This window comes from Brienomyrus brachyistius, chromosome 18 (assembly GCF_023856365.1).
Source record: "Brienomyrus brachyistius isolate T26 chromosome 18, BBRACH_0.4, whole genome shotgun sequence".
In the NCBI taxonomy this organism is placed as follows: Eukaryota; Metazoa; Chordata; class Actinopteri; order Osteoglossiformes; family Mormyridae; genus Brienomyrus; species Brienomyrus brachyistius.
In genome coordinates, this window is record NC_064550.1 from 7,124,737 (window position 1) to 7,150,759 (window position 26,023).

The 26,023-nt window shown below is 45.0% G+C and overlaps 3 protein-coding genes across 4 annotated transcripts; 1 reads left to right on the top strand and 2 right to left on the bottom strand.

Annotated features, from left to right (window-relative positions):
- Nucleotides 1-600: 600 nt before the first annotated feature.
- LOC125712875 (NF-kappa-B-repressing factor-like) lies at nt 601-6,779 on the top strand. Its single transcript, XM_048983418.1, has 3 exons — nt 601-858; nt 2,564-2,685; nt 3,458-6,779. The coding sequence occupies exons 1-3, from the start codon at nt 647-649 to the stop codon at nt 5,413-5,415; spliced, it is 2,292 nt and encodes a 763-aa protein (XP_048839375.1). The 5' UTR covers nt 601-646; the 3' UTR covers nt 5,416-6,779.
- A 1,573-nt stretch (nt 6,780-8,352) lies between these two features.
- On the bottom strand, nt 8,353-13,445 carry ube2a (ubiquitin-conjugating enzyme E2A (RAD6 homolog)). 2 transcript variants are annotated; one of them, XM_048984105.1, is made up of 7 exons: nt 12,860-12,941; nt 12,365-12,390; nt 11,919-12,006; nt 11,185-11,241; nt 10,520-10,609; nt 10,242-10,330; nt 8,353-9,931 (listed from the first exon to the last, which is right to left on the bottom strand). In XM_048984105.1, the coding sequence occupies exons 3-7, from the start codon at nt 11,980-11,982 to the stop codon at nt 9,803-9,805; spliced, it is 429 nt and encodes a 142-aa protein (XP_048840062.1). In that variant the 5' UTR covers nt 11,983-12,006; nt 12,365-12,390; nt 12,860-12,941; the 3' UTR covers nt 8,353-9,802. The 2 variants fall into 2 exon arrangements, with proteins under 2 accessions (XP_048840062.1, XP_048840061.1); XM_048984104.1 differs by lacking the exons at nt 11,185-11,241; nt 11,919-12,006 and adding an exon at nt 13,185-13,445 and having other exon boundaries at nt 12,860-12,940.
- A 9,405-nt stretch (nt 13,446-22,850) lies between these two features.
- On the bottom strand, nt 22,851-25,234 carry LOC125712921 (ADP/ATP translocase 1). The gene is made up of 4 exons (XM_048983512.1): nt 25,023-25,234; nt 23,896-24,382; nt 23,479-23,619; nt 22,851-23,279 (listed from the first exon to the last, which is right to left on the bottom strand). The coding sequence occupies exons 1-4, from the start codon at nt 25,131-25,133 to the stop codon at nt 23,122-23,124; spliced, it is 897 nt and encodes a 298-aa protein (XP_048839469.1). The 5' UTR covers nt 25,134-25,234; the 3' UTR covers nt 22,851-23,121.
- Between the last annotated feature and the right edge of the window lie 789 nt (nt 25,235-26,023).

Sequence of the window (26,023 nt, forward strand, 5' to 3'; positions counted from 1 at the left end):
CTGAATCGTCCTAACCACGACCACCACCCCCCCTCACTGCTCACCTGCGAGTTATAAGGTAAGAGAGAAAGGAGAGAAAGGAAGTGGAATCCAACAAATCATAAATTATATTGCGGTTTCGTACATTTTGTCCACGGACTTGTTCATCGCTACCTTTGTTAAAATCATGGCTTTATACCGCGTGAGGATTATTGTACCTTGAGTATAATACGAATTAAATGAATTAAGGTTCAAATGAATTAAGGTTAATAGCAACCGCAAAAATCTTCCGATTCATTTAAATTGAAACAATGAATGATGACATTTCATAAACTTTATAGATAGGAGGCAAGCGCTTAAAACAAACTGCAAGAACGGTGTCGTGAATATCATTAGTATTTCATGTACTAACAGGAAAAAAATCAGATTATGCTTCAAGGATATTAGTTTCAGGATGTCCGTGAACAGCAGAGGGCGCACATTACGATCTGAATAATATTGCTAAATTATTTATTAGAAAACATTTGACCATTAATAGATTAGGCTGAATTTCTTAAATTCAAAAAATGTTCTTGGCCATTTAACTTTTTTACTTTTAACCTCATAAGACCTTCGCGTTTCCCATGATGCACCGCGAACACGAAGCGGAAGAAGCGTGGCTGGCAGCATGGCTGACGACTGCAGCAGCGACGCGCTGAACAGCGGTCAGAGGAGCCTCCGTGTGGACGATTTCCAGTTTCATTCCGAAAGTGACAAGCAGTGGACCGCCCGGAGACAGTTCATCATTAAGCATGTCGCAGAATACGAAGCGAAAAACAAGGTCGACCACTTACTGTCCCTGTCCATGGTGTGGGCTAACCACGTTTTTATGGGATGCAGGTAACTCGCCCCCAACTCTCGACGCTGCGGCTCCGTTAAATGCGTTTACTTAGCACCGACTCGGTGTCTGCGATTAAAATAACCAACGATAGTGCAAATAGATTAAAATCAGGTGGCTGGTCATCTCCAGATACTTGTAAGTATGGTTGACAAAATCCAAATCGCTTGCCAATAATGTATCTCTATATGATTGTACTGCAGTGAAGGTTGAGATCGTGACAGCGAAGACTGCGTGCATTATACATAAATCAGATGCCCACCTTGACGATGAAACGTTTTTGCACTAAATGCCCCCATGGGTGAGAGAGGCATCGCCAGCAACCGTAGCTGCCGCTGACCTTTTTACCGATAGATTTCTCAGCTTGTCGCAGGAAATACAGGAGCATTTGTTGTAATGTTCTCCTCTCATTTGTGTTATGTTGACAGGGTCTGTAGGAATGTAGGAATCCCTGACTGTAGATCCTTTAGTTTCTTAGGAGAAAGATGGGAGCATTTGTGGAAACAACGGGGTTGAATGTGAAGCTGATATCCACAAATGGGAATCCCAGCATATGTTTCTGGACAATCCAGTGTTGCAGGGTGTAGTGAAGATGTATTTAGGGGTTTTATTATTACAAATCAATAATAAATTTGAATTCAGTTTTATTTCTATAGCACATTTTCACAACATTCCATTTTCTCACAGCGTTTTATATTCTCCCTGCTCAAAGCCCCCAGTGAGCAAGCCAGAGGTGACAGTGGCAAGGAAAAACTGTCTAGTAGGAAGAAACATTGGGAGGAACTGAACTCGCAGGGGGAGCCCGTCCTCCGGGGGGCCACAGAGGAAGCCCTAACCTTAACCAGACCCAAAGGGGGAGCCCATCCTCCAGGGGGCAGCAGAGGAAGCCCTAACCCTAACCAGACCCAAAGGGGGAGCCCATCCTCCAGGGGGCGGCAGAGGAAGCCCTAACCCTAACCAGACCCAAAGGGGGAGCCCATCCTCCAGGGGGCAGCAGAGGAAGCCCTAACCCTAACCAGACCCAAAGGGGGAGCCCATCCTCCAGGGGGCGGCAGAGGAAGCCCTAACCCTAACCAGACCCAAAGGGGAGCCCATCCTCCAGGGGGCAGCAGAGGAAGCCCTAACCCTAACCAGACCCAAAGGGGGAGCCCATCCTCCAGGGGGTGGCAGAGGAAGCCTGTCATTCACGCTGGTTGTTTGTGCTTCTTTGGAGCAGAAACAATAATGGATGATTTTAGTCTAGCAGGAGCAGTGCGCTGTATATTGATAGTAATTAAGTACCAAAAATAGGGATGCATGATTAGGGCTGGGCACTAACAGAAATGCTCCAATACTATCGAGGATCGAAAAATGTATTATCTTTTGGTGCCATATTCCAATACCCGAACAGTAAATCTGAGCTAATAAGCATGCAGAATACTTTTGTAAAGATCTAAAGTCGCTGGTGATAGAAATATAATAGATAGAGCATCATTCTGTTTCGACTCCCGCGGTAGCACTGCCAAGCGTGTGCATTTTACTGGCTATTCCCACGTCACACGAGTTCCTTTTGCAGGTTCATTGCACCAATATCAAGAACCTTCCACTCATGCAAGTTGGGGGAAAATATGACAAAAAGTACCCCCCGCCCACCCCAGGAACTGCAGCATGAAAAATGCAGCATAAACCGTCCTTCCAACTTGCTAAATGTCCTCTCTGTCTCTGCAGGTACGACTCAGACCTGATGCAGAAGGTGCTGGAAATGGCCGAAGGCATAAATGTTGGTGAGAGACCCAACTTCCAGCTGGTTGCAGGTGAAGCAAAAAAGAGATCAGGCTCCTGTAATGACGGTAAGTTTGGCTGCATTTTGGCTGCAGCTTGGCTGCAGTTTGGCTGCAGTGTGGGTCTTTTTTGTCACTTAAAAGCAGTTTATAATTTATCTAGGTTACACATCCAAATGAACACATTTGTCCTAAGGATTATACTCAGGACTAATGGATTAACTTTTGCAATACTGTGTAAAAGTTTTAGGCAGTCAAAAAATATGTTTTGTCATCTTCATTTTGGTGTAATTTTATGTGATTCTTTTTGTTTATCAGATTTGTCTTAGCTTACAATTTCCAACCCCTTCCAAAAGTCACCCCAGGGTCTGTAGTTAACCTGACATATACCTTCTGTATTTGCTGACTCAACCACTACCTCCTGAAATTAGCTACTTAATTAATTAGGGATCTGGTGGTGAGATGTAATGAGCCCACGGAATGCCTGGGGTATCTTTCAGGTGAGGTTTGGGAATCGAAGCAGTGTTCTTCAAGATATCAGTAAGATTGTTGTGTTTTTATTGTGTAACTTCTCATTTTCATATATTCTGAGGGTGAATAGGTTTTTTCCCCCAGAGAGTGTATATTTACTACCCAGAAAGAGCTCTTTTAAACCATTTATTTGACTGCCTATGACTTTTATCACAATACTATAATAAGACAAGAGACCTTCTAAGAATCTAGTCAGGTTAAATTCACATTGTTTTATTAAAAGAAGACCATTGGAAGTGTAGGATGATAGAAACGATTAAATAATGACTTTTCATGTCAGTATTCAGCCTGTGTTCTTTGATTACAATAGGAGAGGAGATTTTCAGGAAGATTCCACGGTTCGGCCCCCGCTTTGAACCCGTGCCTTTTGTCGCCAGTAGTGGTGTGGATGAGAAGGAAGATGAAGACCAAGCCACAGCAGGGACAAGCCTCATCGCGCCCACAGGCTCGGCTGCCTCAGCCTCTCCTTCTCCGCAGAACACTGCAGCGTTTGTGTTTGACCCCTGGGCTACCGTGAGGGTTCATGGCAGCGGGGAGCAGCAGCCTGAGATTCAGCAGCACTGTTCGGTCGGTACTGAGGTACCTGGCATAAAGCAGTCTAAGCCAGCTAGTGTCAATAAACGCCAGGAAAAGTCCCTGTGCAGGGGCTTGGGTTTTACAGACCAAGAAGCAGTACACACTGCTCACAATGTCCTCTCTGCGCCCCCAAGTTCTAGTGGACCCAAGCCCATCTCCCCAGATACCTTGAATGAAGGCCAACAATTCATCACCAGGTTATCTTCTGCCATAGCTGTCACTTTGGTTCACCCGGGACACAATTCCACGTCATATTACAACTCGGTGCTGAATCGCAGCCTCGAGGCTGTTAACAGCCACCTGCAATACACGTACCTCAGTTTGCAGGACCTGTCACCCGGAGAGCTGCCCAAGGACCATAAGAGCCCCAGTGGTGGATATGTCTGTGAGCTGCGGTGCCAGAGTATTTGTATCGCCACTGGCTACGCAGGGACGAAGAAGGCGGCTAGGAAGCGAGCCTCAGAGATGGCCGTCAAACTTCTTCAGAAGCCAGTGGAGGTACGGGTCATGCAGCACCGACACAGGTATGAAATGGTGGCCTGTTCCAAGGACGACTCTGCCCGACAACTGGCGACACCTCTGAGAGACCCTGATGATAAGTCAGCACCCAGTGGCGGAGACAAGGAGGAGCGGGGGCGCTGGTATAATTTTGCGATTGTCGAGAACGCCCAGGATGCCATTAGTATCCTTGGTAACTCCGCAAATCTCAACGGCATGAAAATCGACTACAGATTTGACGAGCTTCCTATGGACGGCCTCTGGCGGTGCTGCGTCTGTTTGGATGGGGAGCCAGTCGCGCAGGCAAAGGGGCGGAGCAAAAAGATTGCCAAGCTCACGGCGGCCAAGGAGGCCTTAGAGAAGCTACGGCAGAACAACGCAACCAGAGAGGAGCAGTGGAAACCGTACGGAAGTACCAACCCGCACCTGACGGAGCTGGTTATACTGGAGAATGATTCCAACGCCGTAGGCATCATCAACAACACAGCCCAATTCAACAAGGTGCCCGTCGTCTACGATTTGACGCAGTTGCGTAATCGACAGTGGAAGTGTAAAGTGTTTCTGGGTGGCCAGTTTGTGGCTGAAGCCGTGGGCCCCAAGAAGAGCGTGAAGCAGATGGCAGCAGAGATCGCCCTTGGCACACTGAGGCAGACGCACGTCGTGGTCAAGAGGAGGGCGCAACAAACGGACAGCGAGGACGCCATCTCACGCGAGCAGATAACCGGCCGCTCGGACCCTGCTGCGGCGCTGCCGGCCATCAAAGACGACAACATTGGGAAGCAGCTCCTGCGCAAAATGGGCTGGACCGGTGGCGGCCTGGGCCGTGAGGGCGAGGGAATCGCCGAGCCAATCAATGTCAAGGAGCAGATCGCGAGGGAGGGGCTGGGGCTGGAGTCACAGAAGCCTGCTCATGAGCTCGACAAGAGGGACCTGGAGGCCATCATCCAGAGATACTCCACTTCGGAACAGAGGGACGACCTGCGCTTCTCCGCCGACCTCGACAATGCGGAGCGCAAGAAGATCCATCAGCTGTGCCAGAAATATGGCCTGCGAAGCAAGTCGTATGGCCAAGGCACCCAGCGCTTCCTCATTGTTAGCCACAAGGTGCAGAGTAAGCTGCTCATTGAGCAACTTATTAAGGAAGGCCAGTACGGCCAGTGTGGCCAGTATGAGCTGGTGAAGCCACTAAACTAAGCGAGACGAGAACAAAACTGCCGTGACTGACTGAGATTCAGAAACCTGTTACAGGAAGTTCTCTTGTCTATTGGCAGAATGGAAGGTTGCACTTTATAGTATACAGGCAATACTTGAACTTGGCCAATCCAAGCAGACACTTGGTAACTTTGCCCTGATGATCAGGAGACCTTGCCGAAGTGGTGGTTCTTTGTGTGTCTTCGTATTTGTATGTACTTTCTAAAATGCAGCTATCCTCGTGTGCCCGTTTGGTTGTGCGTTTGAATCTGAAAAGCAATTTGCCAATTTGTTATTTGTGTTGCCTATGTTGAGATCCAAAAGAGCCTCACAGAGGAAGTCTGAAAATTCATTAACTTGTATTGTTACCAATTTTATGACGGGGTCATTGACCTTCTCACCACAGTTTTTTTTTTTTTGTTGTCCTACAAACCCTCAGAGATTACAAAAATATAACAAGACAAATCTGAGCAGGGTCTGAAATATATGATGCTTGTAATACACGGCCAACACTAGCTTAATAATATTAGTAGTCCTTGTGGTGAACTATACTGAAAAGTCAGAATTAGAAAATAGTCTTGGATTTGTCCACTGTGCATTCTGTGGTTTTCTCTGTCCCAGCATTGCTCACTGGGATCTCAGGTACCACTGTCAGGGACCACAGTATCCAGACTAAGAACGTACACCTGAATATAGGCATTTTCCTATATTCCTATATATATAGGCAACAGAAACCTCTTTATTCTCCAGCTTTTGTGAATTAGCTGAGGATTAGACCGTCATATCGCACTGAAAGTTAAAATGTTAAACCCATGTTAAAACGAGGGTCGCAGCTGAAACCGAACTGTGGATGTATTTCTTTGTGGATAAGAGCTGTATCGTACCTGCGTCCCTGTCACGCGACTCGGTTTTCACAGAGTGACCACAGCGCGACTCTGTCTTCATTCCTTCGTTTGATTTAGATTTCATAAGATTCCCTTTGTGCTCTAGCATCAGTTTGACGGTCGGACAGATATTGAACTCAAATCGCTGCGTGTGCCACGATTTCCACATAACGGGAGAAGGTACGTTACAGTGTAGAAATGAAGGACCTCATTAAAACACACTAGGAGCTGATTTCCAAAATATCACTGTCAACATATTTACACTCACCTAACTCATTAGTGGCATCCTTTCTAAAATGCGAGCAAATCTACTTTTAATATGGCAATCTAGGCTTACTATTGTGAGCAGATTATTACCAGTATGAAAACAAGCTGCAGGTCAGTCCGTTTTAGGCTTAATAAAAGTCTAAGAAGCCTCATTTGCTTTACGTGTGAAAGTTGTTTTTGTTAGTGTACTGTAAATAAATATGTTCATGTTCTGTACTTCTCTATGTAATGTGTGTGGTCTTTACAGGAAATTGCTGCTGTTCAGTAGGTTTTATTTGCACATAAAATCATTTGGAAAAAGTACACCCATAAAATATTATGTCGACATACTTCAGGTGTAGACTAACCTGGAGTAATTTTTGCTTATTCCTCCATGCAGGAGTCTGTTAGCTGTTTGATGATGGGGGGGTGTCTTGCATGTAAGGTCCCCCCACAGTATTTCAGTCGCATTAATTTGGCTTTGCCATTCCGTAACTCCAGCCACTCCTTTGTAAACTCGCTTTTGTGTTTGAATCATTCGCATTTTAAAGGCCCACGTATGGATCAGAGTCAGGTTTTGGACGGACAGCCTCATATTCTCTCACCTGTGGGGGGGGGGGTGGCATGCTGGGTGTCCCCCATGCCTCCATGCGAGTTGAGTTTGCGTGCTGTCCCTGTGTCATCGTGGGGATTCTGCCAGGTGTACATGTGTCCTGCAATACTCTGGGATCTCTGGGATAGGCTCCAGTGACCCTGATAATTAGTTAAGAAAAATAACCATTTTATTGGCCATTAGACAAGTACAGATACATGGGAATTAATCACTTCATCAGTCAGGGGTCAAACCACCATGCAACAGCCCTGTCACTGGAGGCTCAGGGCCTTGCCGAGGGGCCTGCAGACATGCGACTGCTCTGTCACTGGAGGCTCAGGGCCTTGCCGAGGGGCCTGCAGACATGCGACTGCTCTGTCACTGGAGGCTCAGGGCCTTGCCGAGGGGCCTGCAGACATGCGACTGCTCTGTCACTGGAGGCTCAGGGCCTTGCCGAGGGGCCTACAGACATGCGACTGCTCTGTCACTGGATGCTCAGGGCCTTGCCAAGGGGCCTACAGACATGCGACTGCTGGCAAGGCCAAGCTTGAACCAGCAACCTCCTGCCCACAGGCAGAGAGGCTTAGCCTACTGAGCCACTCACAGGCCTTCTCTAGCATGATGAATTCATTATAGACACTATGATGACAGGTTGGCCGACCCTGAGGCAGCAAAGCAGCCCAAACTACAAGTCCCTCCACCATGCATTTTCGTGTTTTTAGCAAACATGACATTTGGAATTCGAAAGAACTGAACATTTGATTCAACTGTCCAGAGCATTTCGTTTCATAAGTGTTGCCCATCTGGTGTTTATGATGGCAAACTTTGCCTGTGATTTCATATTTCCTGATGCATCTCGTGCTGAATTTGGTGGGACAGCCAGATCTGATCAAACCGTCAGTGGTCTGAAATCACCATTTGTAGATTATTTTATGAAGAATGCAGTGGATGATATCAAAAATCTTGGAAATGGCTTTAAATCCCTTCCCAAACTTACAAGTGTCAACAAATTTCCTTGTGAGGGCCCCACAAAACTCTTTTGAGCTTGGTCTGGTGGTGCCATATACTTCAATACTCCTTATGGTAATGGTTGAATATTTTAATTTTAAAGATATTCAGATAGAATATATAATTAGCACAGGTTAATGGTACAACAGAAGATAATCAAGTTTTTCCAACATGCCAAAACACATTACACACAAGACAGACATAACCAAGTGATTTTTAAACATTTTATTTACAAGAACTGATAAAATGTACAGTTTTTACATGGGTTACCAATGCAAAGTCTTACTATCACCGAGAAGTTTTGGATGAAATAAAGATTCCCAAAATGACAGCGGGCCATCATCAGTCTGCATTGTTTTGGCCTGCCACATGAACGTCACACACGGTTCGTTCTCCTCTTCTAATCCCTTCAAATTCGCGAATAACTGGCACTTTAGTAACTGAAAAAGTGTGAAATCAGCCAGACAATCCACATACCTTGGAGAAGAGAAATAACACACAGCCCCCATGACCGTACCCCGTCCCTCGGTTCTGCTCGAGCATACGCTGAATGCTTTGCATGGCCGATCTCTGCTCTGATCAATTTTCAGACAACAGAACTCAGCGGGAGGAAACGTGGGAAGGTCTCATTCTAAGAGCTGAGGTATGTCGCTGACAGCCATACTTCGCGACCAACAGACATTCCGTGTGTTTGCTCCTACTAGGAGCTGGGAGGAAACGAGGAAACGTGGACTTTTCAGGCAGGGCGCCGAAAGGGAGCAAAAACGTGGACCGTCTGCGGGTCCCCGAGGACCGGGGTGAGGAACACTGACCTACAGCAGCCTTAGCACTGCTATTCACACCCCAACTCCACATTTCTTGAAGAGCACGGTTAGACACAACTGCATGGACTGAAAACTGAAAGCACTCGCATGGCTGATGGTACAGATTTCATGGAACGTGAAATAATTTTGAGATATTAGTACTGAGTGAAAATGTCGAGTTTAAATGGTGCTGGAAAAAAGACAAACACACTTGCAACATAAGCAGGTACTTCCAAGAATTACAGCTCATCTTACGCATCTCGAAAATGCTGCAATCCCCACATTAAAAAAAATAATAATAAAAAATACATATAGTGGGGTAAAAACAAAAAAAAGACATATTAAATCAGAGCAATCTAACTAAAAGTGTTCACATGCACACACAAACTCCAGACACGTAAAAGTGAGAAATGTCCTCACACAAACACCTCAGCCAATGGAAATCGGTCGTGTGACTGATGGACACACATCCGAGGTATGAGGTGCTCATACAGTGAAAAATTAAATTTAAATTAAAGCAGGTAAAAGATCATCTCCATTCCAGAGCAGTAACAGAAAGACAATGTCAGTAACCCAAGTACAACAAGGTACATTTACTTCAATGAAGGTGCCATTTGTCCAGGAAGGTGGTTTTGTGTGACAGGGAAAGTTAATAGTACAACAGCACTCTACCATACAGAACAGATGGATATATGAAAGAAACTGATGAGGACGCAAAGATGTGGGGGCATGATGTGTGTTTATATTCTGGTACGTTTTGTAAAAGCTTAATTGCTTTCCTTCTCACTGCTCTCTTGACTTGCAGCTGGATAGTGTCCATACTGTGGGGGGCGGGGGGAAGGGGGGGTGGGTTTAGGTCAACAGTCACGCCAGCTCTGTTCCACGATAGCGGACACCCGCTTCTCATATTCGCGCTTGTTCTCCTGGTAGAGCTGCGCAGCCTGGCTGTTTGCGGGGCTGTTTGGGTTCGGTTCGTCCAGCAGAGACTGAGGGACGGCAAGCGAAGGAGCAAATTACACGTCTGAATCGTCTCGGGCGACTGGCCACCGCAACACGACATTTGCTTTCTGTTCTTGTAACTTAAGGAAGTCATACATGAGAACTACCACATACTCTGAAGAGGCTTGTTAGGATAAGCACAGGGATTGTTCCTAGGAAGCCTGCACTGTTCGGACAGGAATTCAGATGTTTGAAATCATTCCAATTCTGGTTATTTATTGAACAGCAAAACTTACTAGTAGTAGCTGGTTCCAGCCGACGAGTTATTTCAGACAATATTCTGATATATGACTGTACCTGTATAGAGGTTAAGATTGAGGACACATCGTAGGTGGGACTCCAGCGGTTCTGAAGAATGTCCAGACATATACTACCATCCGCATAGACTGGAAGATAAAAGAACAGGAGCTGGATTTCCCCCGCCAACAAACAGCGCATCCCCTCTGGCATCCTGCACTGCAGACTTAAAACTACGCTAATGAGTTGAGAAGTTTTATACTAAGCTAACAATAAGCAAATGCATGAATAATACAACCAACCCCGCTTCCGGAGCAAGGACATGATGCAAAACTCACCATTTGGATGAAACATTTTGGAAACAAAGCGAACGGTGGGTGGCTTATTTGGGTACTCTTCTGTGAATTCTATCGTGAGCTTGAAAGTTCCTACAAAATATCAGAAATTTCCATTTGTAGGACTTAAACCTTACATTAAATAAAAGTCATGTAAAAATAGAGTGATGAAATGCCAATCGACAAAACCAGTGATTAAGATTTTGTCTGTATAACTAAAAAAGAACCAAACACATACAATTCCCTAACTTAGGGTTACAACATAATTAGAGGAAACTGATGTTAGACATTTTAATGTATATTTCATGTATATTTCAATGCAAACATTTTTACACTGGATGATTATTCTAGTCTGCTATTTCACTGTAAATATTTTAAGGGGCCAATTTTACATTACACTCATTTTATTCAGTACAATTCATGGATAGAATTTGTTTTAAATATCCAACTAGATAATGGTCCCTTGGTTTACAGAGGAAAAACAGCTCAATTTTCCCATCTGTATTGGATGTGTAATTAAAGACGACTTTATGCCTTTTTAACTTCACGTATCTCAGTATCACCACTTCTGACAGTCTTCCAACAACTTCACAAAAGAAACGTTAGCTAGATGTGACATGACATTTATACTAATAATGCTTGTTCCAAGGTTCCTCTTTTATACTTACGATGCCATGATTCCTTGGGGTTGCAAAAGCCAGTAGTATATAACTTAAATGAGCTACCTACCACAGGCAAGAGGGAACAAAATTGTAGAAAGACACCTAATTTCTTTAAAAAAAAAACACTTACAGCAACTAACCAACAGCAACTACAATTCAATAAGGAACACACAACTCTAAACCATCATTTCCATAAACTACTGAAAACTGTCATCCCACACTTTACTGAGAGCAAAGTTTTATTTAAGAAAGCGTCGCATCCACATCATTCATAATAGTATTTTAAAACTGACTGGCCAACAAGAATGAGAGATTTGCAAAGGTTTCCATGGTAACACACTAGCAGGTATAATGCATTGTGTGAGAAGCTCCTGCAGGAAAAGGCGAGCAGGACGAGCAGCAGCTGGGAGAGCAGCACACAGCTGCCCGAACCCCGCAGACGCGCCTTTGCAGCCGCACGGCGGACAGCAGATGGGAGCCGGCGACACCCGTGTCACTGCCGGGCCGATCCGGCTACGACTGACCTGGCGTGACGCCGCTAAGCTCGTAGAGACAGACTCAGGTAGGCGCCGTCAAGGGGGCGGGTGACTCACGGATTGAGGATAATCCAGCGTCGCCCCCCCTCCCCCATACCGCCGAGCCCTCACCCCTCTCATAAAGCCTCCTGACAGCCAAGCGCGTCGTGACGGCGGCGTCCTCCCAGCTGCCGAACCCGGCCGACCGGCTTCCCTGCCACATACCCACAGAATCGCCGAGCACCACCGGCACCTTTTCCACAAATTCCAATCTCAGGTTAAACGGCATCTTAAATGCGGCTCTTCTGTGTCACTGTTAACAGTCCAGAAAAAAACCAGTATACAGGTCGGCTTTCAAACCACCTGTCAGTACTCCAACAAATCATACAACGAATAAGGATTCATTCAGAAATACACAACTAGGCAGCCTAATAGACCCATGAGGGTTATACTCTCCCCCGGCGCAAAAGCCAGAGACACAAGGCACCGAGAAAACCGCTCGAGCCGGAAGACCGAGGGCCCCGGCCCCCGTCAACCGCCAGCATGCGGAGCGGCACCCAGCCTCGGTGACACTCCATCTCTCATGACCTGGGAAAGGCCAGCTATACCTACACCGAAAGGCGGTCGACTCGCTTATGTACCTCTTCATACGGCACAGACGGCCAACTTACCGTCTTCGAAAGGTGTCCCCTCTGGCCTGTAGCAGGAAAAAAAAGTGCCCTTTCATTAATCCATCCGTAAAACCGAATACACCGCTTCGATGACAGCTTGTTAGGGTAGCTAGTTACGGCCTGAGGCCGGATTCCGCCGGTTACGGTGCTGACATACCGGCGAAACCTCTTCGTAGATCACATTTATAAAACCAAAAGCGTAAACACACAATTCTAAAAGGCATCAGACTTGTCGGCGTCGATCGATCGATATTAACGACATTCATGGTCTCCTGATCTCTGACTTCAGCTCAAGCCACAGTCAAGACAACCGGATAACAACGATCGGTCCATTTTTAATGCCAAAATAAAGGGCAAGGACGGTAAGCTGTTGTGGGCTGCAAAGTTTACTCTTTGGACAAAAGGGCACATCCGTTGCTAGCTTTAAGGCTACACGTTAGCCGCCGAGAGGCTAAAAATGTACCTATCCAAAATGGCAGGATTGTTCTCACTCACCCAAAAATGACTGCGTTCCACACCATAATATTATTCTCTGAAGGAGCGCCGCTAACTCCAGCTGGGGGGTCCTCCTGAAGTCTGAGAAAAAGAACACAAACATAGAGCCCTTTTCAGAATTTCAGTAATAAAAAACCCTGGCTATGCCCAGAAAGGGTTACGCAGGATTTGCTACGTAACCCCAACGCAATCGGTCGTGACTAACGCTGTGAAACTTGCGTAGCATTTTGCCACAGTGTATATACATTTTAAAAAGTCGCCATGTTTAGTTCTAGGCACACAAAACACACAGATTCGTCCTTATCCTTCTTTCGGCAGAGGTTACCGTTTAAAATCTCTCATCAGACGCCGTCGAGCCGGGGTTGACATCTCGTTAAGCCGCTTCGGAAAACAACTCAAACATACAATTTTTTACTTCCTGACGGCAGCAACGGAGCGGCGTATATCCGTCGCCGACCCACGGAGCCGAAGCAGACGAACGTCGCGAGCTGCCTCTCTGGACGCAGCTGCGCCGAACCGGATTCGCCAGCGAGTCAGGAGCGTACCACCAGCACCGCCGCCGGGGGGGGGAGTCTTCATGGGCCAATCCATAGGCGGCCGCTGTTTGGCTCCTCTCGGATTACCTGAAGGGTAGTTGGAAGTCATGTATTGCTTAGCGTGCATTGCTGTAGACAAAGTAACGTTTTTTAATGTTTTGTTGAAACCGGCGGTGTTTAAGAAATAGTGGATGTCTTGCTTTGCCTATGATATCCAGTTGAAAAACGCGTTAGGATTGCTTCAAATAAACTAAAGTAAAAAAAAAAAAAACTAATGCTGAGAATGTAGTTTTGCTAAATTTTTGGCTAGCATTAAATTTAAGAATTTGGAGATTATATGTGTGCGTGATATATAAACGACTGAAATATTAACAGCACACCGCTTTATCCTTAAGCAGGCAAACAGGCGCGTTTCGAAACTCCACAGTACAAGGGTCCAGCCTGCCGCAATGTGATAGAAGGCATTACGTGGTTCAAGTATATCTAGAGATTATTAAAATGCAGAATCTAGCTTTACTGTGTTGATACAGTTTAAACAGTTTATATCACCTATCATTATCATAAATATTAAAATTTCCTCTCTGACCTTACTTAAATATTATTTATGAAATATTTCCTAGGAATATTATGTAATTTTAATTATAATGAAAAATGACCATATTAATTTGTTTGTTGGACCCCCTATTGAGCATATATACGCTACGGTTTCTCTAAACTTATTGTTGGGAGTTTTTAGTTTTTGGGAGTTTATTTTTTGTTAAAGGCTGTAATTATAATGGAGTTAGACAATTATCCCAGCAATGTCCAACTGAAAAGCAGAATGGCATAAAAACTTCTGACATTCTTATGATTGTATTTAATGAGATTTCTGTCTGGGGGAAACATTATTAGACATTTTATAACAGGTAAGCCTGCAAAAGAGCAAAGGCTGAAGCACTGAAACTAATGAAGTCATCGCACTGTGGAGCCCTGACATGCGGTATGGGCAGAAGGAAGTGATTGGTTAGTAATTGAGTTACAGCATAGGTCTGTTCCCCATAAGTACTCCTAGAAACTGTAACCCTACAGAGCTACAGAGTACTACCCTGACTACACCACAAGATAACTGGCAGAACAAATTTAACTCCCAAACAAATATGGACCATAGAGAACAATGCCTTGATTCTGAGCCCACTTTTCTCTAAACTCAGAAATAAATCTGAAAAGATCATCCATCCATCCATTTTCCAAACCGCTTATCCTATTGGGTCGCGGGGGGTCCGGAGCCTATCCCGGAATCAATGGGCACGAGGCAGGGAACAACCCAGGATGGGGGGCCAGCCCATCGCAGGGCACACTCACACACCAGTCACTCACACATGCACAGCTACGGGCAATTTAGTAACTCCAATTAGCCTCAGCATGTTTTTGGACTGTGGGGGGAAACCGGAGTACCCGGAGGAAACCCCACGACGACATGGGGAGAACATGCAAACTCCACACACATGTGACCCAGGTGGAGACTCGAACCCGGGTCCCAGAGGTGTGAGGCGACAGTGCTAACCACTGCACCACCATGCCGCCCCTGAAAAGATCAGAATTTGTCATATAAAAAGTCTGGGAGCAAACCAACTATACTGTTTTTGCAGGGAAACTCTTATTCAGTTAATCTTCCATAAACAACCAAACAATAGAGGAATGCTGTAAGCTTGAAAGCACAGAGCAGGGGACACCCTGGGCAGGATGTCAGTACATCACAGGCACAAGGCAGGGGGACAGACTGGACAGGATGTCAGTACAACACAGGCACGAGGCAGGGGGACACCCTGGACAGGAGGCCAGTCCATTACAGGGTACGAGCAGGGACGGATTATGGGTTGTGTGGGCCCCTGGGCAAAACGTTCGTGAGGGCCCCCACCACCACCACCACAACCACCACAATTCAAGGGCCCTTGGCAGCCAAACGCCCTCCCTATAGGGTCAGGGGCCCTTGTAGGCAGAGGATCAAAGAATGTAGGCCCTCTAAAATAGACAAATGAAAATACATTGTTGATAAGCGTTGCAAATTGTTTTGGGCTAGGGGCCCCACGGGCCCCCTGCACCCCAAGGGCCCCTGCGCAGCGGCCCCGCTGGCCCGGTCTGTAATCCGTCCCTGGGTACGAGGCAGGGGGACACCCTAGACAGGATGTCAGTACATTACAGGCACGAGGCAGGGGGACACCCTGGACAGGATGTCAGTACATCACAGGCATGAGGCAAGGGGACACCCTGGACAGGATGTCAGTACATTACAGGCACGAAGCAGGGGGACACCCTGGACAGGATGTCAGTACATCACAGGCATGAGGCAAGGGGACACCCTGGACAGGATGTCAGTACATTACAGGCACGAGGCAGGGGGACACCCTGGACAGGATGTCAGTACATCACAGGCACGAGGCAAGGGGACACCCTGGACAGGATGTCAGTACATCACAGGCACGAGGTAGGGGGACACCCTGGACAGGATGTCAGTACATCACAGGCACGAGGCAGGGGGACACCCTGGACAGGAGGCCAGTCCACCACAGGGCATGAGGCAGGGCAACACCCTGGACAGGATGTCAGTACATCACAGGCACGAGGCAAGGGGACACCCTGGACAGGATGTCAGTACATCACAGGCACGAGGCAGGGGGAAACCCTGGACAGGATGTCAGTACATCACAGGCACGAGGCAGGGGGACACCCTGGACAGGATGTCAGTAAATCACAGGCACGAGGCAGGGGGACACCCTGGGCAGGATGTCAGTACATCACGGGCACGAGGCAGGGGGAAACCCTGGACAGGATGTCAGTACATCACAGGCACGAGGTAGGGAGACACCCTGGACAGGATGTCAGTAAATCACAGACACGAGGCAGGGTGACAACATGGACAGGATATCAGTACATCACAGGAACGAGGCAGGGGGACACCCTGGACAGGATGTCCGTACATCACAGGCACGAGGCAGGGTGACACCCTGGACAGGAGGCCAGTCTATCACAGAACACACATACTAAGGTTAATTTAGCAGTGCCAGACTTGGATTGGGGACCTTGGCGGTCTGATCCTCGGCTGCAAAAGGTAGCTCTAGGGATTCGGCGTCAGCAGTGATGCGGGCGCTGCATCAGTCTGTCATGGTCGATCTACGTTCCTACCCTCACCTGTGGTCATGAGCTATGGGTAGTGACCGAAAGAACGAGATTGCAAGTACAAGCGACCGAAATGAGTTTTCTTCACAGGGTGGCTGGGCTCTCCTTTAGAGACAGGGTGAGGAGCTTGGTCATTCGGGAGGGACTCAGAGTAGAGCCGCTGCTCCTCCGGATTGAGAGGAGCCAGATGAGGTGGCTCGGGCATCTGCTTAGGATGCCTCCTGGACACCTCCCTGGTGAGGTGTTCCGGGTTTCCGGGTATGTCCCACTGGGAGGCGGCCCCGGGGAAGACCCAGGACTCCCTGGAGGGACTATGTCTCTCTGCTGGCCTGGGAACGCCTTGGGATTCCCCCGGAGGAGCTGGATGAAGTGTCCGGGGAGAGGGAAGTCTGGGTTTCCCTGCTGAAACTGCTGCCCCCACAACCTGACCTAAGATCCAGCGGAAGATAATGGATAATGGAGACTTGGACTTGACTTTGGGGGCCCCCATGATAAGGTATGCCAGCCCACATGCCAGATGGCCATTACAGCCCTTAGAGGTGCCAATTCACCTAGCTACTTCAGTTACCAAGACTCATTGTCATTGTATCAACTAACTTCTTGAGTTACCCAGAGGAAAAGCTCATTTGGGGGAGAACAGAAAAAGCCACTACACACACAGCAGGGGCTGCAAGGTGACCCCAAAGCCCCAGAAGGTGCGAGATTAGCGCATGAGAGAAGTCTGATGTTTGCGTTTGGGGAGCGAAACACCCACATCCTGCTTAGCTTATATGCTAACGCACGCATCTGATGCACACATTACACGTTATTTTGTCTACCTATAGGGTACCAACAAGCCACTTATGCAGAGGTGCACAGAACAGGTGCAATGCTGGTCTTGCCAATTAATTATAATTTCGACTCAGGTGACTAGACACCCCACCCCCCCCCGAAACTCCACCCATGTTCTAGATAACATCTAGAACAACCTTTTACCTGTCCTGGATTACACTGCCCCCTCTGCTGGAGGCTTTTATTCACTTGTTATCTGCATAAAGCATGATTTATTCGCGTAATGGGCTATACCATGAATTATTTCACATATCGAACATTTATTTGCAGTGTAAACCTAATCATTAAAGTTAATTTCATTCCAATAATCGTATTACTGTGGTGAAATTTATTTTTAATAACTTTAATTTTACATTTTTACATATAAATGAGGCAGAATCACGGAATTTATCTATAAATTATCAAGTAACCCTTAATATCTATCAATCCTGAAGTTTTGCTGTTAGTATTAAACTCTAAACATCACTTGTCTCATTTGCATTGGTTGCTAGGTAACTGCATAGCTGTTTGGCGTGTTTTACAGCATACGGCGAAAAACAAACTAGTACTGTATGTGTAGACAATCTGTCATTAATTTAACGTTGTTGGGGGTTTTAAGGTGCCGTCTGTGTCAACCCAATCATACAGACCCAAAGGTGCGCAGATGAAGCAAAACTGAAAAACTTAGCAATACTAATAATAACATAACATGACTTGTGAATTTCAATCGTCTTAATTATATATACCTGCGGAAAGTATTTCTTTAATGGTTTCCTAGTGTGTGTGTTGATGTGTTCACAATGTAGATAACTACAATCCAGCAATAACAGAAGGCAGTCTACACCGACTTGCATTTGTACGTGCACGGTGGCGTGCTAACATTTTCTGAGGCTAGGGCACGTCAGAGAAGAGGTCTCAGAAGAGTCAGGAGAGATAGCGGAGACTTGGCTCATGTGTTTTCCCATGATCTGTAAAAACATTTCGGCTATAAGGTCACTACAAGTCTTTTAAAAATTGTAAATGCAAGGCAAAGCAATGAATTTTCAGGTATTAATGGAATCGTTCTGAAATTTATATAACCAGCTTATTATACTATGCCAATACTATGCCGTTCTATGCCAATTGTTGTATAAATTTTTTTAATTGTGGTATTTTTGAACGGTATTTTGTTTTTTTCTGATTGTGTCCGAAGGGAATGAGGAGGGGTGACTGTTTATTGTTCTTTGGACTAAAACAATTCCCTTGTTTCCCTTGCTCTATAACCTCAAAACTCACATTTTTGTCACATATTAGACATCTGTTTAGACTTTGCACGCTTTTAATAAGTCAAAGTGGTCCTAGTTTAAGAAGGGCTTTCCTGACTAAATTCAGCGCATTGCCGTTTGCAATACGAGAAGACCTCATTTTTCATTGGCCATTGCTAGGAGATAAGTTGGTTGCTAGGAGATAAGAGCCCTTGCCCGAGACACAGGCTGCGTTCCAGTTCACAGACTGGCGCTCTACATATTGTAATAGTACTTAGTATGCACTAATTAACAAATGTGGGAAGATTTACATTTCCAGCTACAATTCTGGAATGCGTTTATTTATTATTGTTATTTATTTTATTTTGTTTAGTTTATTTAGATTTCTTATCCACACTAAACTAATAGGATTATGTTTTGTCTTCTTTCTATATTGACATTTCCACTGACTTCCGCTTCATTTACAGAATTTACTTGCAACTTTTTAAATTAAAAAGTCAAAAGATCAATTAGTGAATACAGGAATGCAAGGCAAACCTTCCATTCATTCATTTTCGATACCATATTGTCCTGTGCAGAGTTACCTATCCCCGAAGCTACGGTTTCACGGTTGGGAGTCACGCAGGAGGCGGCACCAATTGCTAGGGCGGTATACCGGTGTTACGGTATATCCCGGTATTTAGAAATCCCAAAGTTGTTATCCTTAATAATAATAATAATAAAAATAATACAGACGCTCCTCTTTACCTATTTACCGCCCATGTATAGCGCCAGCCCAACGCAGGGCACCCTCACACACCCTCTCGCACCTACAGGCAATTTTGTGTGCTCCAATTCACCTTACCATGTTTTTGGACTGTGGGGGAAAGCGGTTAGAAGCAGCGAAGCGTACAGAACAATTTCATGAAATGGGAACAGCCAATAGACTCCCCCCCCCCCCCCCCCCACACACACATACAAGGAAAACGTACTAAATATTTTCAGCTTGATGGAGGTCCTCTGTAAAAAAAATTCTGTAATATATATTACAATGACGATTACCCCAAAAGTACAAGCTATATTACATTTATCATTTATTCATTCATAATTACATATAGAAAAAGTTAGATTTCATGTTGCAGAATAGTTTTAATGTGATTGTCTGTTGACCAGTTAAACAGCGTTGCATAACAGATCGTTTGAAGATTTTTAAATGCCAGCAGGTGGCAGCATTGATCAACGCTGCGGTTTCAGTCTGACTGGTCTCTGTGTTGAAGACCAATATGTCAGGAAAAACTATTTGAAAAGCCGCAAACCTGATCACACGTCTCATAATACCATTACACAACGATTTGTTCATCTTATTAATTGCTCAGCAAACCTGACTGGCTAAACAGATTTTAAATCAGAATATTTTTTGTCTATTAATCTGTGCAACAGTGAAATAGATCAGTTTAGCATAGTCATACTTATTTTGTTGAAGTTTCCGTCCGCCACAACATGCAATAGATTACATTTCAGTTAAGTACATCACAGGGCATAGACACGAAATCACACAATATGGGGAATGTGGAGATACATGTCTTTGGGCCACAGAAGAATACCCGAACACGCCAAGGAACCCATTGGGTATAGGGGGAACATCTACACATACAGAGGGCTTTCTCTTAAAAAAGCAAATCTAAACAATATATTGGCATTTTAATGTTCTTGCGAATATTACTCTCTGATCCTTAGCTTGTCAATTTACCTTGTTTTTTTGCCATCGGGGGGCACTGTATACTGCTCCATTATGAAGGACAGATTGCCTTTCATACCAGTCTAAGCTATTTGAATCCGGTAACCCGGCTCCCTGACTGCTACTTCCGACATAATACGTTTTGTAGGGTTTTGACTGCACAATCCGGCCCGGAGCTTGATGTCCAAGCGCACGCATAAAAGTAGACGTCCGAATACCTCGTAATTACGTCATCAAACTCGGATACTTAAATTGAATTCTGTTGCTTAAGTGTGAATACCAAATATATCTTGATTTAGAACTTGTTCTCATGAAACATCTAAAACATATGTGCCCTTGAGAGGTATAGTGGGCTATCCCACAAAAACAAAGTTTTGAGAAAATGAGCTCCAAAGTTGATTTTTTTCCCAAAAAATCAGTGTGCCTATACCCTACAATTGATATATATCATAGGTATCACAGAGGTATGAAGGGGGTAGGGGTCAAAAATGTGGGATAGCCCCCTTTACCTCTCAAGGGCACATATATTAATTTTCTCTACAATTAGACCGATTTTTAAAAAATATCTATGTGAATAAAAAGGTCATTTTTCCATTATAGGAGCCATAACCTTACCATAACCTCAACACCATTTATTAACTTTTCAATAAATTTCTGACACGGTGCAATATTGCTCCCGGACACACCTGAGAAGTACCCGTTTGACAAGCATGGCCACCGCTCAGGCGTATTATTTGAGGACAACACCGGAGGCTCACATCCACTACAATCACATGAACCGAATTTCCAGTCTGGGATGAACTGGCTCAGAGCGACCCCTATGGATCAGCGGTGGTGCCACATCGATGCACTCCTACGTCAACCACCTGGCTCTCGTACGAAATTCACAGCAGTCCTTCCAGCTACAGGGCTTCTCCCCGGTGATGATTAATCGGTCCAACCTTTGAAAGACCTGTTGAGTTAAATTTTAGTTTGAATATAAACCAGTTCATCAAAATTCTACTCATTAACCATCATTAAGCGTTAAGGCTACCTTAACATCAAGTTTACTTCTGAATCAATCAGATAACCTAAAATGATTTTTAGTCTTTGAACACAAAGAACATTATCTGCTTTAAAAAAAAAAAAACAGCCTTGCCCTATGTTTAAATACTTATTTGTGGAGAAGCATGTGGTGACACTGGGGGCGTCACTGTCAACATCTATATAAAGACAATACAGACCAGGATTACTTCTTAATACCATAGTTGCATAGTGAAAATAAACCTCCGGATAAATAAAACCTAGACTAATCATATTTTAGTGCTTGGGTTCCTCTGAAAGACAAAACGTTTATACCATGCTGTTTTCCCAAAAGCCCCCCAGCAAACGTTTTAACCGCACTTCAACTGACATTTTATGGCTTGGGGAGGGGTGGGGGTTATAGTGTGAAAGACCAATCCAAGCGCTGTCCAGTACCGGGTAACTGAAGGTGAAACCTACCAGAGGCATCAGTCCAGAGTGTCTTAGGCTTCATTCCAGGAAGTATCACCGCGACTGAGCAGACACCAATTCATGTGTGTTTTGGGTCATGGGTGGAAGCCAACATGGATAAAGGAAGGACATGCAAACTCTACACCCATAGTCGGTATCAAACCCACATCACCACCCAATCTCACCACTCTTCACATACAGGTCATTGATATGTATATGTGCATGTATACATACACACACACACAGACACACAAACACACTACAGATAAACACTTTTCAGAATAAACAATCAAATGCAAATCTACTTGGTGCAAAAAATAAATAAAATCAGAAACAGTTCAGATTTTTGGCAAAAAAATCTGAGACAGGTCAGACAAATTCCTGCAGATGTAGATGAAGTAGATGGAAATCTGAAGGTCACAAAAACAAGACTGATTTTGCGTGCAGCCTTTGTCTGCACAAGAGTTAATCAAGCAAATTAGCCCCCAAAGTTAGCTGTCCTCAAGGTCAAAAAGCAGCTCCGTAACACAGCAGTGTGGACACATATGCTGACAGGATCGACTTTCACTGTACACACAAAAACTAGATGACATTGCGAAGTATGTCTGTGTGAACCAAAGCAACATGCTTAATGCTAACAACCCAGAACAGTTATGCTCAAGAATCTCATGCAATACAACTGACCAGGAAGAAAAACATGCAGTGCTATGAACTCGACAGCTAAGGTCAAGTAGACCACTGCCAAGCAGACGAGTTCAACGCAAGCCAGTGCCAAGTTTGCCTACATGATACTTTGGACAGTCTAAAATAGCAGCCATCACCACTTGGCTCAAAATTCTTGAAGCTTATTTTGGCAAGAGTAAGAGCAAGGGCATGAGCGCGTGAAAGCATTTTACAACTTCGGTAAGAGTCAACAGGTCAAAGGTCACAGAGGCTCCTGCCGCACCTGGTCTAGCTTCATTCAGAAAAACTGTTGCCATTAAATTTCGCCACAATCCAAGTTTTCGGTAATATTGCAAGGCAACTTGATTGAAAACGATTAAAGCAACTGACAGTTTGTGTATTTCAGGTTGTGTTTATTAAAGTAATGGTTAAAAACGCCGGCTAGATGATAGGTAGAGCTCTGTCCGGTCAGGATTCTTTTTGCGGGAATGACATCGGTTAGAAGGGTGAGGTGGGAACAGAAACCACATAATTTATAATCCCATTTCAACTAGTAGTCAAATACTAGTTGGTCCCTATAAACAAGGCAGAATGACGATTCTTCCAAATGTACAAGATATGTTACATTTAACATTTCAGCACTCTTGGCTGCATACAACTCGTTTAGATGACTTTCTTCAGCTCGTCGTAAAGCACCAGAACAAAGGCCCCCCCCATACCCCTGAGAACATTCGACCAGGCACCCTTGAAGAAGGCGTTGGTGCCCTCATCTCGGACAATCTTCCTCCAGCAGTCAATTGTACCAGTGTACATGATGTCAGCTGTAGACACAACACGCATAATTTCAGAATCGCGAATTACCAGTGCGTTAAAACTGTTGTCCATTGTCAAAGAAAATCTAATATACCAAATTAGACATAAAGCTGCAACATACATGGGATTTTAATGAATCTGCTAGGTCAGGGTACACCAAATCCTGTAACATTTGAACTAAATATGACTACGTGCTGCTGAACTCACCTCCTTTACGCCCAGACTGCATCATCATTCGACGACGGACAGTGTCGAAGGGGTAGGACACCAAGCCAGCCACAGCAGTTACAGTCTGCGCAATCATCCAGCTGATTACAATGTGGGTGTTCTTCGGATCTGGCAACATCCCTACCGAACAAAGCCAACACTGTCATTTAAACATGCAAGCGTATGGCAAGGTCCGGAAACGAGCAGCTCAGACTCTTACTTTATGGAGGCAGACGATTTTAGTTGTGCAAGATGTCACCCAGATCAAAGAGCAAAGAGGTACCCTTCACTTTGAACCTCTTTAAAGGGTCGAAATAGTTTCCTGTTAATAGCCCATGTACTTTGCCCATTATTAGGCAGTCTAAGTAAGGCTGTGGCCCACTTTGCAGTATAGTCAACATCCTATGGAACACTCACCTTTTGCGGTATCATAGACGCCAAAGTAAGCAGCTCTGTAGATAATGATGCCCTGCACTGAGACATTGAAACCCTGGTACAGACCCTTAAGGCCATCAGACCTGAAGATCTTGACTATGCAGTTGCCCAAACCAGTGAACTCCCGCTCTGGACCAGCTTTGCCTACATCAGCAGCCAAGCGGGTTCTGGCAAAGTCAAGGGGGTAGACGAAACAGAGGGAGGTGGCACCAGCCGCCCCACCGGAGGCCAGGTTCCCAGCGAAATATCTCCAGAACTGGGTGTGCTTGTCCACACCGTCCAGGAAGACCTTCTTGTACTTGTCCTTGAAGGCAAAGTTGAGGGCCTGGGTTGGGAAGTACCTGATGACATTGGCCAGGTTTCCTCTCCAAAAAGACAGGAAACCTTGTTCTTTGGGTATACGCACCACACAGTCAATGATACCCTTGTACTGTTTGTCAACAGTGATTTGTTTGCTTGCATGCTGGACCTGTAGACAAAAAAAGGACAAATTCAAAAATACAGCAACAGCAAGCTTTATTCATGTACTGCACAGCAAAGCAATCGGTTTCGAAAAATCATCCGAAAAACAACCTTATAAAGACTAACACAGAATGTCAGAGGTTATATTCAGACCACACAACACTAACTAGCATAAGCACCGGGGCTCACTGCTGTCTGACAGCTTAAAATATACATAACAGACGTCATTCAGCATCCCGAGGGAAAACTATCAGGTATATGGTGTAAGATATTCAGACTAATTAATTCCTGTGAATAAACCGGCATCACAACCAGCTCCCGCACGCAAGCCGGCACAAGACAAGACCTCCGCTTCCTGCGACCCTGGCATCTCAGGCTGAATCGAGACATTTAAAAGTCACTAACGGACATATCATTGACAGCCATTCAATAACCGGCAACGACCAGAGTCATGGATACTGCAGTGATACCCCTGTGACCGGCTGCCATCCCAAACCAGCCACTTAGACACTTACGAAATTATTTCGCCATTTATAGACTTACTACATTAGTTCGCAAAAGCAACAGCCTAGTTCCAGCTAAGGATGTCAGACACCCCCAGAGTGTTATCAGCAGGCAAATCCGATCTAATCCGACAACCCACATACCTGCAGAAGGAGTTTGACTCTCTCAATGGGGGCGACTGCTGTCTTGGAAATGGCAGCAGCGATTCCGCCAGCCAGAAAGTCCTTAAGGAAAGAGATCGCAGCGTCACTCATTCTGCTGTGCCGCTATGGTGTAACTGTCACAAGGGGAAGAAGCGTAACCCTGCCGGCAGCTCGGAGCTCTACGACAAGCAGGTGGAAATGTCACGTATTTATAGCGGCATCGGGAGTTTAAAAGAGCCAGGATCGTGAGACACGACGGGATTTTTTAGGCCGGCATCTGATTGGTCCTCTGGCCGGTTTGGGGGCGGGGCAACCTGAGTTTTCCATTCATGACGTCTGATAAACCGTATTTCACAACTAACTAGGGGTATATTCTGGTAGAACAGCAATAGAGAAATTCTGATTTTCCCGTACTTTCACGTGTACTAGAAAATCACACATATTCAACTGAAAACAAGTGGTGTAATATTCTTTCATATTTAAATGTTATCATTCTTAAACAGCACCTAAAATATTCAGTTTTTCCACAACCAATCGTATCGTTTTATAAAGGAAACGTGAACCGTTATATTTTGTAGATTTTTTTAAATCTGAGCAACAGTATTAGGGGAAAATTTACATCTGCAATTCTGAGCCTATCCAAGCGGCTCGACACCAAGGTCACTGAAGAAAGCTGTGAATTCAGGGGAATATTAAAGTACCTAATTGAAGTTCTCCGCTACTGTACGGTTATAAATATAATATCAGCGATTATCATATGTCATATAATTGTTAAATTATACATCTGCAATTAAAGCAGTAAAACTATACGAAAGTTATTCAACAGCAGACCAAATAATTTTGTCGTTATATTTGTTAGATATGTGTTAGCAGTTATATATAACTATATAATTATTTCTATATAAAATGTATGACTATAGAACAGTAGTAGATAGTAGTTATACAGTTTGTAATATATATATATATATATATATATATATATATATATATATATATATATA